Here is a 14,393-nt window from a genome sequence, read left to right on the forward strand (position 1 = left end):
TTGTTTGATTGTTCTTGTTTGATGGCTTGATTTAATTATTAGAGCTTTAAAAAGTGGAAAGAAAAAAAAATGGGGTTGGACTAGAAAAATTCATTTCTTTATCCTACACCCTTTCGTACATTGAATGGCTATTATTTTGTGTCTGCCTATATATTTTTTATTTTGTTATTTTAAATAAACTAAACTAAAATTGTTTGCCTTGCATTTACGGATAGCTTATAAATGTCACTTCATTTGGGTTATTTACAGTTAGGCTACATGTTTGGCCTTTAGCCATAATAACCTTAATATATATATATTTGTTTTGTTTTTCTTAATTGTTTTTATTATATTGAATATTATATTGAATGTTATATCGAATCTGTGCTATTGAATCAGTAAAAGCAGCTCAATGGCATTTATTTTATTCCGCTTTTTAAAAATGTATTTAAACATTGGTGCACGCTGCTTCATCGGTGTTGGTCGATGTAATGCGAAAATGCAACTTGCGCAGATTTAGCGCAACAAACCTCTCTTGAACAGTCTTGTCAAAGCTACTTCCGGTTAGCAACCAACCCGCGACGCCGTCACAGTTTCTATGGTTTCCACGGGGCAGTTGTTGACAGTACCAGCTAGCTGCAGAGATAACAAGGCGAACTAACCAATATATTGGAAACGTGTCTTTATCGTTTGTAAATAGTTGTTTTACACAGTGAGCAACAAGGCCAGTGGTGGAGTCTTTAGAGGGCGCCTTTACATGCTAGTTAAGTTGGCTATTTACTCGATAACGGGGAGCTAATAATTAAAAAGTTAGCTGGCTAAGCTAGCAAAGAAGAGGACCCGTTACAATAAGCAAGCTTCAGATTGTACAAGATGAGTGAGCAGCTGAAGTTCATCGTTGAGCAATTTAACAAAGACCCATTCAGGAAAAACTTCAACCTCATCACGTTTGACTCTCTGGAGCCGATGCAGCTGCTGCAGACTTTAAATGATGTTCTGGCTGAAATAGACCCAAAGGTGGGCGACTAGCTTCAACTACTGTAACTACAGACTTAGTACGGTTTTGAACTGTGTTGTATTTATTATGTGGAGTTATTGTCTGTGTGTGACATTCATGAATGCATTGCTGTGTTAAGTGTCTATGCTGCAGCACTTTACATCCCACTGCTCTGCTTGTTTTCAGCAAGCTTTAGATATCCGTGAGGAGATGCCTGAACAGACCGTGAAGAGGATGTGTGCTCTGCTGGGGATGCTGAAATACAAACCCCCTGGCAACCAATCTGATGTGTAAGTTTCTGTGGTCAATGAGATTCATATAGTGAAGCACTGTATTTCTATTCTGAGGGCTATTTTTTTTAATCATTATGTGCTGTCTCCTCTTACCTCATACAGGAGCAGCTTCAGACAGGGCCTGGTGATTGGCAGCAAGCCGGTGATCCACCCTATCCTCCACTGGCTGCTACAGAGGGTCTCTGAGTTGAAGAAGAGGGCTTATTTGGCTCGCTTTCTAGTTAAACTTGAGGTGCCTGCAGAGTTCCTGCAGGATGATGTCATCAACGACACCTATCACCAGGTTTGTATATTATACTGTATACTGTATATCACACATACCATCACTATGTCATTTACTCATTATTGAAAGTGCTAATAAACTAAAAGCCAAAAGGGAGGTTGAATTAATGTTGTTCATCCGCAGTATGAAGAGCTGGTGGAAGGATTTAAGACGTATCACAAGGAGTGTGAGCAGCTGAGGACTTCAGGCTTCTCCACAGCAGAAATCAGGAGGGTAAACACAACAGTCAATAACCTTTTACAATCACTATTTAGTAAGAGTTATCTAGACTAAGCTTTCTCATTATAACACTGTCAGCATTGACATCAGAGGTGAAATGATTACTCAAATAATAATTAGTTGATTGTCAGAAAAATAATTCATTGTTGGATAATTGATTCATTCATTAAGTCGTTTTAAAGCAAACATACCAGAAATGCTAGTTTCAGCTTCTCAAATTTGCATTATTTGCTATCTGTGTTTTCTATGATAATATAGTGCACATTGTGATATTAGTATATTTCTGACAGATTCATCAATAATGAAAATAGTTGCAGCCCTAATTGACAGCAGTTATAATCTTAATTTTTCCATGATTTGTAAATAATAAAATAACCCACCTTTTCTTATTTTAGTTGGCTCAGTACTTAAAAAATCGTTCTTTTCTTTGATAACAGGACATTAGTGCAATGGAGGAGGAGAAGAACCAACTAATCAAACGTGTGGAGAGGTTGAAGAAGAGGGTAAGTCAGGCTGCCCCAAGAGGCCCCTTTCGCTCTTGTAATGCTTGGAAGGCTTTAGGATCCACCGAGGAATGAAAATATGACCTCAGACATGTATTAAAAGCTTCCCTAACAGGCCTGACAGGGATCTGACAGGCTGTAGGGTTGTCTTAATAAGCCTGTGAAGTAATGAGGTGTCAGTTTAATGGGTTTTACATATAGGCCCTGCCAAAAGGTGAAACCTAACCCCGTCAGAGATGTGTGCGGTTATTTCTGCTGAGCATGTGACAGCCTGCCATCAGACGTCATCATCATCCTCATCATGAACTTGTCCATCCACTAGGTGGAGACAGTGTCCAACCATCCACGGATGCTGGAACAGGCCAGGCAGCTGCGAGTGGAGAAGGAGAGAGAGGAGGCACTGGCTCACCAGAAGCAAGAGCAGAAGAATCAAGTAAAGTATTGTTTAAGTGTTGGCAGCTTCTTCACTTACAGAGACATCATAAACCAGTAAAACAACATACTGTCTGCTGGGCTTTGGAGGACTGAAAAGACAAAAGTATCATGTTGTATCTCAGCTGGGGTTTTTTTCATTTATGAATTTATAGTCTTATCATCATGCTCAAAACCTTTTAAACATCTTTCCACTTTGTTTGATATAACCATAAACAACAGAGAAGTTTGTTATCACTATTGAAATATTTTGCAACAGCCTGAAAAATTGCAGCTTTTGTGTTATGTAATGTTCCAGACATTAAAATAATGGTGGTGAGTAAACAGCTTTGAAATACTTCTACTGAGACATGTTGAATTGAGTTCAAATACTATTCCAACAATTACTCATTTTTAAAGCCCAAATATTACAAAATCACTATTTCCAGCTTCTAACTTGTGAGAATTTGCTGGTTTTCTTGCCTTTGGGACAAAAAAAAGCAATTTGAAGATGCCACTTTGAGCTCTGGGACAACATGCTGGACATCTCTCACCATTTTATGATGTTTTATAGCCCAAATGAATGTATTAATTGGAAAAAACAATGGAAAGATCAATTGATAATGTATGACAAGCTAAATATGAATGCATTTTCCCAGCTTACCTGTATTAATAACCATTTGCACTTGTTCAGCTGTTCCAGGCAGAGCAGAGACTACAGAGATCTCAGCAGCAGTTGAATGATATGCGACAGGCAGCAGCAGATGCTAATCCAGAAAGTGAGTACCCACATCCTGTCCTGGCGTTGCCTCCCCAGGACACAGCTGGATGGAAGTTCAAGGACACAGCAGAGCGTTAGAGGGTCCCTCCGTTAATAGGCATTCATCAGTTGAGACTCTCTAATTATGCTGATCTTTGAAGTGCTATAATGGAGCTTATCTGATGTTTAAATTGTCTCCTTTTGTTCTCATCTTTAGCCAAAGAGATTTACACATTTGTGGTTTCTAAAACGATCAATGTAGCAATGCAGACTGAGGTGGATCCGCGCAATTACACTCACTTATCACAAATACCTTTTTAAAAAAAAGGGCTTTGAGTACTAATCCAACAATAATGACAAGTACTCTGTTCAGAAGAAGTAATTACCTTTCAACAATGGAATTAATTAAAGACTATTTTAATATCAGTATTTTTTACCACAAGATAATTGCGTTGTGTTTTTTTTTTCATATTTTCAGTAGCTTTGCATATATTAGTAATATTCAGCTTGACTCAAGTAATCAGAACCTGATGGGCTTTCAACAACGTTAAGCTTAATTAAAAGTGCTCTGTCTTTTTCAGGCTTAATGAAGAGACTGGAAGAGGAGATCAAGATCAACTCTTATATGGTCTCTGAGAAACTTCCCAAAGAGCTGGAGGGCATGAGGCAAACGGTGCAGTACCTACAGAAGGTGGCATCAGAGCCTGCAATGGGCCAGGCTGATCTCCAGGAACTGGAGGACAAGGTCAGGACCAGGATGCGGTTGTGAAGTCTGCATGTATTTAACTAACACTGCAAAAATTCTGATGTGTCAGTTTCTGAGAGTTTCTGTAATTTCCTCTTTTACAGATCAAAGAAGTCGATTCTCAGATAAACCAGCTGATTGAGAAGAAGATGATGAGAAACGATCCCATGGATGACAAGCTGACTCTTTACAGGCAACAGGTGTCAACTCCATTGACTTTCTTTGATGCCTTTCATCTATTTAGTCTCTTTTGTCTCGTGTGCACCGGGCTGTATGGATGCTGACTGATGTGATGATAAGGATGAGGCGTCTTGCAAAGGTTCCCCTGTAGGGTAATTTATGTTAGAGAAGCTCAGCGCCTTGATGTATTGGATTAGTTATTCATTTGTTTTGTTGCTTTAACAAAAGATAACAGAGGCTTATCTTTGTGAAACTGAAAGTTTTAATGTTTAGGAAGTATACCCTATGAACAGTTTTAGTATATACATAAATCATAACATGGTAATAATCTTTTTGAACTATATCTCAGTTTTTATTTACACCAAAGACTGTTTTCTGTTTTTTAGCCATGCTACCCAGCTGGCATGTGTCCTAGAGATAATGTCTGTTGATCAGTTCACCTAGTTGGTCCAGACTGAAATATCTCAACAACTATCTGACTGATTGCAATTAACTTATATTAAAAACATTCATGGTCCCCTGAGGCTGAATCCTACTGACTTTGGTGAACCCCTGAATCTCCACTAGTGCCGCCACACAGATATTCATGGTCCCCAGAGGATACATTCTAATTGAACTTTGATGGTCTATGACTTTTTCTCTTGCGCCACCAGCAGGTCAAAGTCACCATGTATGCTGTGACATCTCAATGTCTACTTGATGAATTTGCACAAAAGTTGGCACACATTCATGGTTCCCAGACGATGTATTCTAGTGACGTTGGTGATCCTCTTATCTTTACTCTAGCACCACCATGAGGTTGACTTTCGACTATTGAAAATGGAACTATTTATGGAAATATCCCAATGACTATCGGACGGATGGGTGTGACATTTGGTGCACACATTCATAGCCCTCAGAGGATGAATTGTAATAACTTTGACCTCCTGACTTCATCTTGTGCTATCATTGGTACAATACTTTGGTTTATGACCGCATTACCTGCAAAACTAATGACTTATGATCGACCTTAGCTGTACTTGAGTGTTTAGTGCTAATGAGTGAATGTTTACCTGCCTGCTAACACACCAAACCAACACAGGGAACATTACACCTGCACTCATGTCACTCAGCAGCAATTCTTATATCATATTCATATTTCCAATGTAATGTGATTCTTGCAGGCTTCCATCATCATTCATAAGAAGGAGGGAAAGGCACAGCAGCTTCAGGAAGCAAGGGAGGGGCTGTCAGTAGCAGAGCGGGAGCTGAAGCACAGGATCGACCAGAGAGGAGCAGATGGAGAAGGGGTCAACCATGAAGATGCGGTACACTGTTGGGATGGGCTTCTAACAATCACTAAATATCATGTACTGTACATTGGCTGGTTTTGGATTTTATCGCCAGCAGTCAAGATAAGAAACATTTGTCTGTGTAATTCTCCTCTTTGTGTCTGAGGAGGACTGCTAACATCACCTACTGAAACTTTATATGCACACTAGTAGATTTTCAAAACCGCAGAAAAATACAAAAGGCTATTTCTGTTCTTATCCAAACACAGGCGGGCTCACTGTCTAACTTTTATCCCTTTTCCCTGCTCTCCCCCACATTCCCATGCAGAGCCATAAATAGAAGCCAGCAGAGAATATCCAGAACAAGGAACTGTACTGAACAAAGTGCCTGAAACGTGGCCTTTCCCTAATCTTTAGTATAATCAATCTCCTAATTCAAGTCAGCTGAACATACTAAACAGACTCGGGGCATAAAATCTTTTGTCTTTATTTTTATCCCGTGACGAGGACGTGCTGTCCCCCCCCCCCCTTTCATACACATGGAACGGTCCACTCTGAGTTATCATGTAGATGAATAGGACTGAACTATTGACAGGGAGGCTGAAACTCAACAATATTGCTGCTGTTAATTCAGAGAGCCTTGAGCAATCACCTCCTTTTTTGCCTGTGCATACATCAAGCTCACAGATAGAGCCGACTATAAGCAGTTCAGTATCAGCAGAGGGACGTTGGCAGATGGGGGTTGCACCGTGACCATAATGCACTGTGTTGGACGGGAATTTTTATAGCCTGGTGTTTGACGCACTTGAGGTTAGAGCTGGGCTTGCTCTCAAGGCAAAAGAATCACGGCATGTCTGAAATTGCAACAGCTTTCTCCCCGCTCTCTCCTGTGCAGTGCAGGGCTGCTGTCAGTCCCTGTGCATGGTGCACGTGTGATGTGCTGACTCTGACTCCTCTGACCTGCCTGTGTGGGAGATAAGGAAATATGCAAATCTCTATCACAAACGTTTAAGATGCTAAATGCAGCATTTAAGCATCAAACACTACTGCCACATAACTTTGAGACATTAATATAACCCTATTTAAAATATAATAAGTAATGTAACTATGTCAATTACTTAATCAAAGTAATGTAACTTATTACATTTGATGACTTTTCTATTTTTTGTTAGGGTAAGTGTTCCCATTAAGCACCAAAATATAAGTTCAGCTGTTTTTCATGGATACTGACATGATTTATAAGAGAGATCATTTCTTATAAAGCAACATTTATCTCTCATTTGAAAATGTATTCATTAGTTCATGTAGATTTTGGAATATAAAATAAAAATATTTAATGAAAAAAGTCAAAAGTCTGACATGAGCTTAATTGGTACTGTGACACCATTTAAGCCCATGTCATGATTTATTTATAAAATATAAAACAATATTGATTTCAAAGAATTCAAAACAGCAATATATGTATTCAGTAACATGTTAAATGTTAAATATTAAATAATGAGGAAAAAACCCTCCTGAGTAAAATCTTACAGGTCTGACTTCAGATGTAACCTCCTTTGTAGTCATCAACATTTTCGTCATTTGTTTCTCAGTAACTGTAACAGATTACACTTACATTTATTTTGTAATTAAATTAATGCAGTTACATGTAACTAGTTACTCCCAAACACTGGTTACTACATGGAAGAAAACTGAAAGAGGGAAATATGTATTTGCAGCAGAAACAAACTAATACCTTCACTGATTCTGGCAAATGACAGAAGAAGTGAAATATTAGTGGAAAAATGACCTTCAGTGTGTTTATTCTCCCCAGGAAGCGAAAAAGAAAGCAATCTTCAGAGTAATGCAGCGGAGAAGTCAAAATCTTTTCTGTGACAGGAATATATATTAGGGGACGTTAAAAAAAGTGTGGTTGTAATTTTAAAAACACATGTAAAAATATCCTACAATAGTTCCACCACTGTGTTACAGTAAATGGAGATCAACATGCCCTTAAGTCTGAAAGGATGAGAGGGAGCTGTTTGTAGGAACAAAGAGGGCCCTTCAGTCTATACATGAATGAAGTTAATGGAAAATGTTTTGTCGAACGCAGCTTATCAGACTCCTCCGTAGTTTCGGGCCATCAGCCACGGTGGAGATGATCACTTTATCAGAGGTATTTTCCATTCTGCTGGTTATGTGTCATCACATGCCTCCCACCAACTGCAGGGTCTCTCTGAGAGGGATGACTGCATCTGCTCGTCATTGGCTGGCCGGTAACATGAGACCACTTTCGCCACCCAGTGCCATCATACTGGTTAAATTTAGTCTTACTTTAGTCAAGACCCCATCACTGATTTTTTTCAGATTTTATAGCACACACTCTGCTACTGTACATCTTGTGTGTAGTTATTCTGAGTATCTCCTGCGCTGTTTCTGTTTCTATTGATTTGCATGCAGATGTGTGTTGGTAGGAATGTGTGTGTTAAGCGTGTTATGACTGAGCTGCCGGCCAGTTTAACAGCAGTTGTTTTAGGGACACATGGTGCATTCTTATTATTATTATTCCGCTGTGCTAATTCCTCTCCCAGCCACGTCTGTCCTTGATGCCTCAGAATTCACAAAGAATAAGTGTACACACACACACACACACACACACACACTCATATCCATCCACCCACCCATCACACACACACACACACATCAAGCTTCACGGATCCCCAAAGGATGTGAAGCACACTGATTTCTAGGGCTGTTCTCCTGTGTCCATGTTCATTTATAGCTGCTCTTCATTGTGGAGGAGTTTCATTGTGTCCCAATAGACAGACAGTCAATCACAGTGGTTAGAGACTGAACATCCACTTAAAGCAGTTATTCTGCCACATGAAGCAGTTCGCTGTACATAGATGGTTGCGAACGGTCACTCGATGTGGATGATCGAGTGACCGTTTCAGATCATGGCGTGGCCCTCCCTCAGGCCTTTTTGCTGTTCGCTAATCCCTTCTCTCTCCTGGCTCAAGCCATTGTCTCCTCTGTGGCCTTTCCTAGTATCTCAGCTGTGGTCAACACCATGTCATCAATTTAAAATGTTCTTGCTTGTGGCAGGCACGCAAACCTAGGTTTTACTGTACTACGATGAAAGAATAGGTTCACTTTTTCTTATATTCGCAGCCCATATGTGTTATTGTTCCTCCTATTCAGACTGGCTCCATCCTACCTCAGCAGTCTCTGTTGGTCAAATCAAGCAGGAGATCTTCTTCCAAAGTTACACTGTTTATTAAAAAAATGTAATGTCTTTACACCGCAGCTCAATAAGGAAACACTGTACATGGAAACATAAAGAGGGAATTTCACACTGAGGAGACTGCAGCTTTGGAAATTACTTGATTTGACTCTTACAGACTGCTGAAGTCTCAGCTGAACGTTAGATTTTAAACAGAAAAAAGATTGTCCTCCCATTTATTTACTTTTGTGATCAAATATTTACTTTATTGAAAATAATATCGATTGCAATACAGATATATACACAGAAAATATACATATATTTGCAATAATACAAATTTCACTCAAAGGGAAAATGAATAAATAACAAATCAAAATTTAAATAAATATAATAAAAATACAGATAAAGTTACCCAATACATACCCCACTTACCCCGACCCCCCAGATCCAAAACTAAGTCTTGTCCTCCCATTTCTTATATTAGAATTGTATTATGGAGGAATCCTTTCACAGCGACATGAAAGGTTTGGATATAGCGGCCAATAAACTATTTCAACAGTGATTTCAGGAGGTCCTGGAGTACATCTTTACATTATTCCAGCATCACAAAATGTTCATGGTCTGTTCAGTTTCTCTTTAAAGATCTCTACATTTCAATGCCCTGTAACATGTTGATGTTACGGTATGCATGTTAACCTTTAGGCACCGGGACATCTGAATGTTTAGTATTTTAACATTTTAAAAGTAATGTTGAATTCTGTCTCTCGCTTCCTCTCAGATGAAACGTCTGGTGGCTAAAGTGCGAAGCAAGGCAACCGTGTACAAGAAGAAACGCCAGGAAATGGCTGAGCTGAAAGCTGAGTACGGAGTTCTTCAACGGACCGAGGACATTCTCAAGAAGAGGCATGAGACTGTCCAAGAGAGACTGGTACCTCTTCCCAATTTTTCAACTTGAATGTTATACAAGCTGATGAAAAACATTAGAGAAACAGCCTTGAAAGATAAATGCAAGGCAAGGAAGGAACATTCATGTGGTCACATCTGAATGCTACTATCATCCTTTAGTTTTCCATATTCCTACCTGGACCTTAAATACCCCCCCTCCCTAACATAGTTCCCATTATCCCCTCCACCTCCCTACTCTCACACCGCCTCCCAAATTGTGCTGTTTTCACTTGATCTCCCCATTCAAGCGGTAGAAGCTTCCCGGAAGGGGCTTTACACCTCTGTTTAGCACCTGACTCGCTGACAGGCTGTGTGACGCAGGACAGGCTGAGCTGCTATTTCTGATATCTGACATCTGCCGCTCCTCCTCTGTCCGCATCCTTCAGTGTGATTTATTAAAGCAATGAAAGTTTTCCTTCTGATCTCTCTGATGTGATGAGTGGGTAGCTTCTCACACTGCCACTGAAAGCTGCTGCCATCCCCATAGTGTTACCTGCATTGTAAAGACATTCAATCCTTTTACAGAGTTTTCATGTCACAGCTTTCACGTGTAACCATAGCTACATATCTAAGATAATGATTCTCGCAGTATCTCTTGAATGCACTCATATTGTAAAGTGGTTGATGGCCCACTGAGGACCGAGAACATTATTAGATGAGGAAACGTATATAACTATCAGATTTCAGGGGTGAATTAGTTCTTGTGTGGATGAATTATGTCCCATCATGTCTTTAAAGCAAACTGTGGAAGCTGAGAAGGGCATCTCTGGCTACAGCAACACTCAGGAGGAACTGGAGAGGGTGTCCGCCATCAAAAGCGAGCTGGATGAGAAGAAGGGCCGCACACTGGATGACATGTCTGAAATGGTGACTACGCCGTATTTATATATCACTGTACTTTTGCTATGTCAATTAGCTGCATTTTTATAATGCTGCTCCATTGACAGATTAAAGAAGTAGACTTTATTCCATGTACACAGGTGTGTTCACTTTATTTAGCCAATAAGACCTCCTTTTAGATGAGGTTTTACATGAGGTTATTTAATGACCTCATGTAATATCCTGCATAGCTCCACCCAACTTCAACCTGGAGGAGGTCTAAACTTAGTGTCATTGAAAACAACTTTATGGACCTTCAGCATAAACCTATATTGTTATGTGTAATAGGTAAATACGAGGTAAATGCTTATCGTTATCCCAGCATTGCTCACAGCTTCGACCTTAATGTATTAATCAACCTGTCGTGACTCCCAAAGGGGAAACAGATGCAAAAGATGATTAGGCCACGCTCCAAGCTGTAGTTAGTCTGTTGATTGGTTTGGCAGCATGTGCGTTTGATGAAGTGCATACCCGCTCCCGGTGATGCGGTCAAACATCCAGGCTCCAACCTAAAACTAGACCGTCACACTGGAACTTAGAAATAATTTGCAGAGCCTGAAAGCTGAAATCTGTGAATGCTGTCATATAATCTGTATGGTAGGTTGTGTTATAACACTAAAATATCACATTTACCTCATACTACCCTACTAACTTTATCATCTCAGTAAATCATTAGTCACAGTTGGTCTTTTTCTGCAGACTTTAAATGTGAAAATAAAAATGACAAATGAATGTGCCATTTCCACAATTCTTTAGAAGACACAGAGATGGAAATGTAATACTTTGATTAAAGATTTACTTTGTAGCTTTATTGTTGTTTTTTTCAGTTTGAATGTATTGTGTGTTGTTGCTTTTCTCACAGGTGATGAAATTAAACTCCATGATTGCAGAGAAGAAGACCGCTCTGGCTCCAATCATCAAAGAACTGAGGTCACTGAGGCAGCAGTGTCAGGTGAGCCTCGGGCCGCATTACATCGCCTCTTTTTCAAAGGATCTCTAACCGTGTCAATTAGTGCGTCTGAAGAGAATTTTCCACCTGACCACATATAAATGAAAGACCTTCAAAATATATGACAGAGGATCACTGTGTCCCTTTCGCACAGCCAATCCAAGAATAGATTCCAGACAAGAGACTAATATTGAATTTTCACACCGACTGGAGCACAATGTGATCTCTCAACTCTGAGCTTTCATAACCTTTCTGACTTGGGTTGATAGTTTGCGTCACTAAACTGATGTAAAAGAAATAAATTCATACTCCAAAATGCAGTAATGCATATAGTATATAGGATGATATAAGCTGCAAAATACAGCTCTCAACCCACTCAAAGATTCTCCCCAGAGACTTTGCTTTGTGGTTTTTCTTGCGGGAAATAATCATGAATCTGTCCTACATTTAAGGGCAAAGGGGTGGTCGGCCCATTACTGTGTGCCTCTGGGCCAGTTGCATTGTGTGTTATCATGACAGGGTCCATTAAGAATAATTTACAAAGTCCCTAAATAAAACACATGATGGGAAAGCCCCCCCACATCGCTTTGCTAAAGCGGAGGATTACATTTTCCTACACATGTTCCCAGAATCACTCTCCCATCTTATTGGGTAATGTCTGCTAATGAAGAGCCGCAACAGGAAGACATAAATAGACTACACCAGAGGCTATTGTAAGTTAAACTGCTCCAATACCAGCTGTGACGCTACAGTGTGTGTTTGATGTGAAACAGTGTCGAGAGAATGACAAAACAGTTGAACTTTGTGTGTTGTAGGTTTTTGTTCATTCTCGTGCAGCATATACTGTTTAATTCATGGTTTCTTTGTGTTTCTGTGAATGACATTTTTCTTTCCTGTCATAACAGGAGCTAAGCCCGGAATATGATGAAAAGAAGGGACAATATGAAAGCTGTGCCGCCGGTCTGGAGAGCAACAGATCGAAGTTGGAGCAGGTATAGTCGTTATTATACTGCAGTAGATAGAATATAGTCATGATCAGCAATTTAAATGCTTTTGGACATGTTTATTTAGCGTATTCTTGCGTCAAAGTGGTGTATGATCTGCTCATTTTCTTTCACAGGAGGTGAAAGCTTTGAGAGAGGAGACGGCACAGGAGGAAAACCGATACCATCACATCAACTGCATGTCAGAGGCAAGAAGATAGTAAAGAAAGTCAATTTAAGCAAGAAAAAAAAACATTTTAGCCATAAGCTATTTTCATAATGACTATTTTACGAGCCAGAATTGAGCAGGCTCTCGCTGCCTTCCGGGGTGCCTTAGGGGGGTATAAAACAGCAGCAGCAGCAGCAGCTGCCTTTTTTGCAAGTGACCTGCCCCTTAACACCCACTATGACAATAAACCCTCCATCTCTGTCCTCCGCAGATCATTGAGATGCAAATACAGCGGGCGGCAGAAGAGATGAAGGCCTATGTGTCCTCTGATCCGCAAGAGAGGAAAAAGGCCATCAGGTGAGCACACTGAGCCAGGCCAACCAGCTGCTCGCATGATGAATAACCTTTTTTCACCCCCACCCCAGGAAGCTCCTATTACAACACAGTCAGTTAATCTGCTGCCACTCGCAGTTATCAGAAACGTGGTGCCACGCCTTGTGAAATTGAGATATGCTGAATATGCTGATACACCACTCCTTTATTTAAAAATACTGGGTGAGCTCATCATGTGAAATTGCTATGGCCTGAGTCTAAATTATACCTGTTCTGGTTTTTTTTGTGTGTGTGTGTAGGGAGGTGTACATGAAGAATATCTCAGAGCAGGAGTTGCTTGGCAAGGTGAGCAAACCACTGACCCCAGCAGATGTCACAGGTCAATACTTGTTAAGAACACAGTCTGAGCACATACAGGGTGGGATAAGGAGGCTCACTGGGAAGGAAGGTTAAGGACAATGTTGCCTTTTACGTGCTACTTTAATATATTTAAACAAGGTGTTAAACAAGGTGCGGTAATAATTTAGACGCTCTGCTCTGTTCACTCTGTTTCTATGCACGCTGCAGAAGTTGCGTGAGAAGCAGAAGACTGTGAGGGAGAGCCACGGCGCCAACATGGAGCAGATGAAGATGTGGCGAGACCTGGAGCAGCTGATGGAGTGCAAGAAGCAGTGCTTTGTTAGAGCTCAGAGCCAGGCATCTATTGGTCAGGTCATCCAGGAGGGGGGAGAGGATAGGCTGGTGCTGTGACAGGAGAAGACAGGGTCAACCACAGGTCAACTTACACAGGATTCAACTTAATGTTCTATACCTTCCTGTAGCAGTTGTTGTATTTAAACTGTTACTGAACACCAAACTACATTCAAATTCTTTACTTGACAATTTATCTTGTGTGAGGAGCACACCAGTAACATCTGGTGACGACACGCTTGAGACGCTCATCTTAAGAAACACATGTGCCAGGAGGGGTTTGCAGAACAAAGGTTTTCAGTCTCTCTGGTCCACTGTAGACTCCTTTTTGACACATCTTCAACACTTTCAATCAAAGTGTCCAAAGATAACAGCGTTCAGAGTGGCGCACTTGGGATGTGGCCGCGGTCAACTATTTTTGGCAACGACGACCACGACCTTGGACTGTGTTTCTTGCCAATTTTGGAATTCACTGGGACCTCCGTTGTCGTGGACAGTGCTCATGAAATAGTTATATTAATCTACTTTCTTCTAGTTTATATAACAACTTTGACTATTTTCTACAACAGATCCTTATTTCAATAAAACTTAATAAATTTAAG

At 40.4% G+C, this 14,393-nt stretch overlaps 1 protein-coding gene across 1 annotated transcript; it reads left to right on the plus strand.

The window, feature by feature from the left end:
• Positions 1 to 603: 603 nt before the first annotated feature.
• Positions 604 to 14,373, plus strand: ift81 (intraflagellar transport 81 homolog). Its single transcript, XM_062418288.1, has 18 exons — positions 604 to 996; positions 1,163 to 1,266; positions 1,372 to 1,552; positions 1,676 to 1,765; positions 2,209 to 2,274; positions 2,597 to 2,707; positions 3,380 to 3,464; positions 4,027 to 4,190; positions 4,295 to 4,390; positions 5,534 to 5,677; positions 9,622 to 9,771; positions 10,527 to 10,655; positions 11,530 to 11,619; positions 12,522 to 12,608; positions 12,737 to 12,808; positions 13,040 to 13,125; positions 13,401 to 13,446; positions 13,669 to 14,373. Exons 1-18 carry the CDS (start codon positions 853 to 855, stop codon positions 13,849 to 13,851), a joined length of 2,028 nt encoding a protein of 675 aa, XP_062274272.1. The 5' UTR covers positions 604 to 852; the 3' UTR covers positions 13,852 to 14,373.
• The last annotated feature ends 20 nt before the right edge of the window (positions 14,374 to 14,393 follow it).

This window comes from Scomber scombrus, chromosome 4, assembly GCF_963691925.1.
Source record: "Scomber scombrus chromosome 4, fScoSco1.1, whole genome shotgun sequence".
Lineage (NCBI taxonomy): Eukaryota > Metazoa > Chordata > Actinopteri > Scombriformes > Scombridae > Scomber > Scomber scombrus.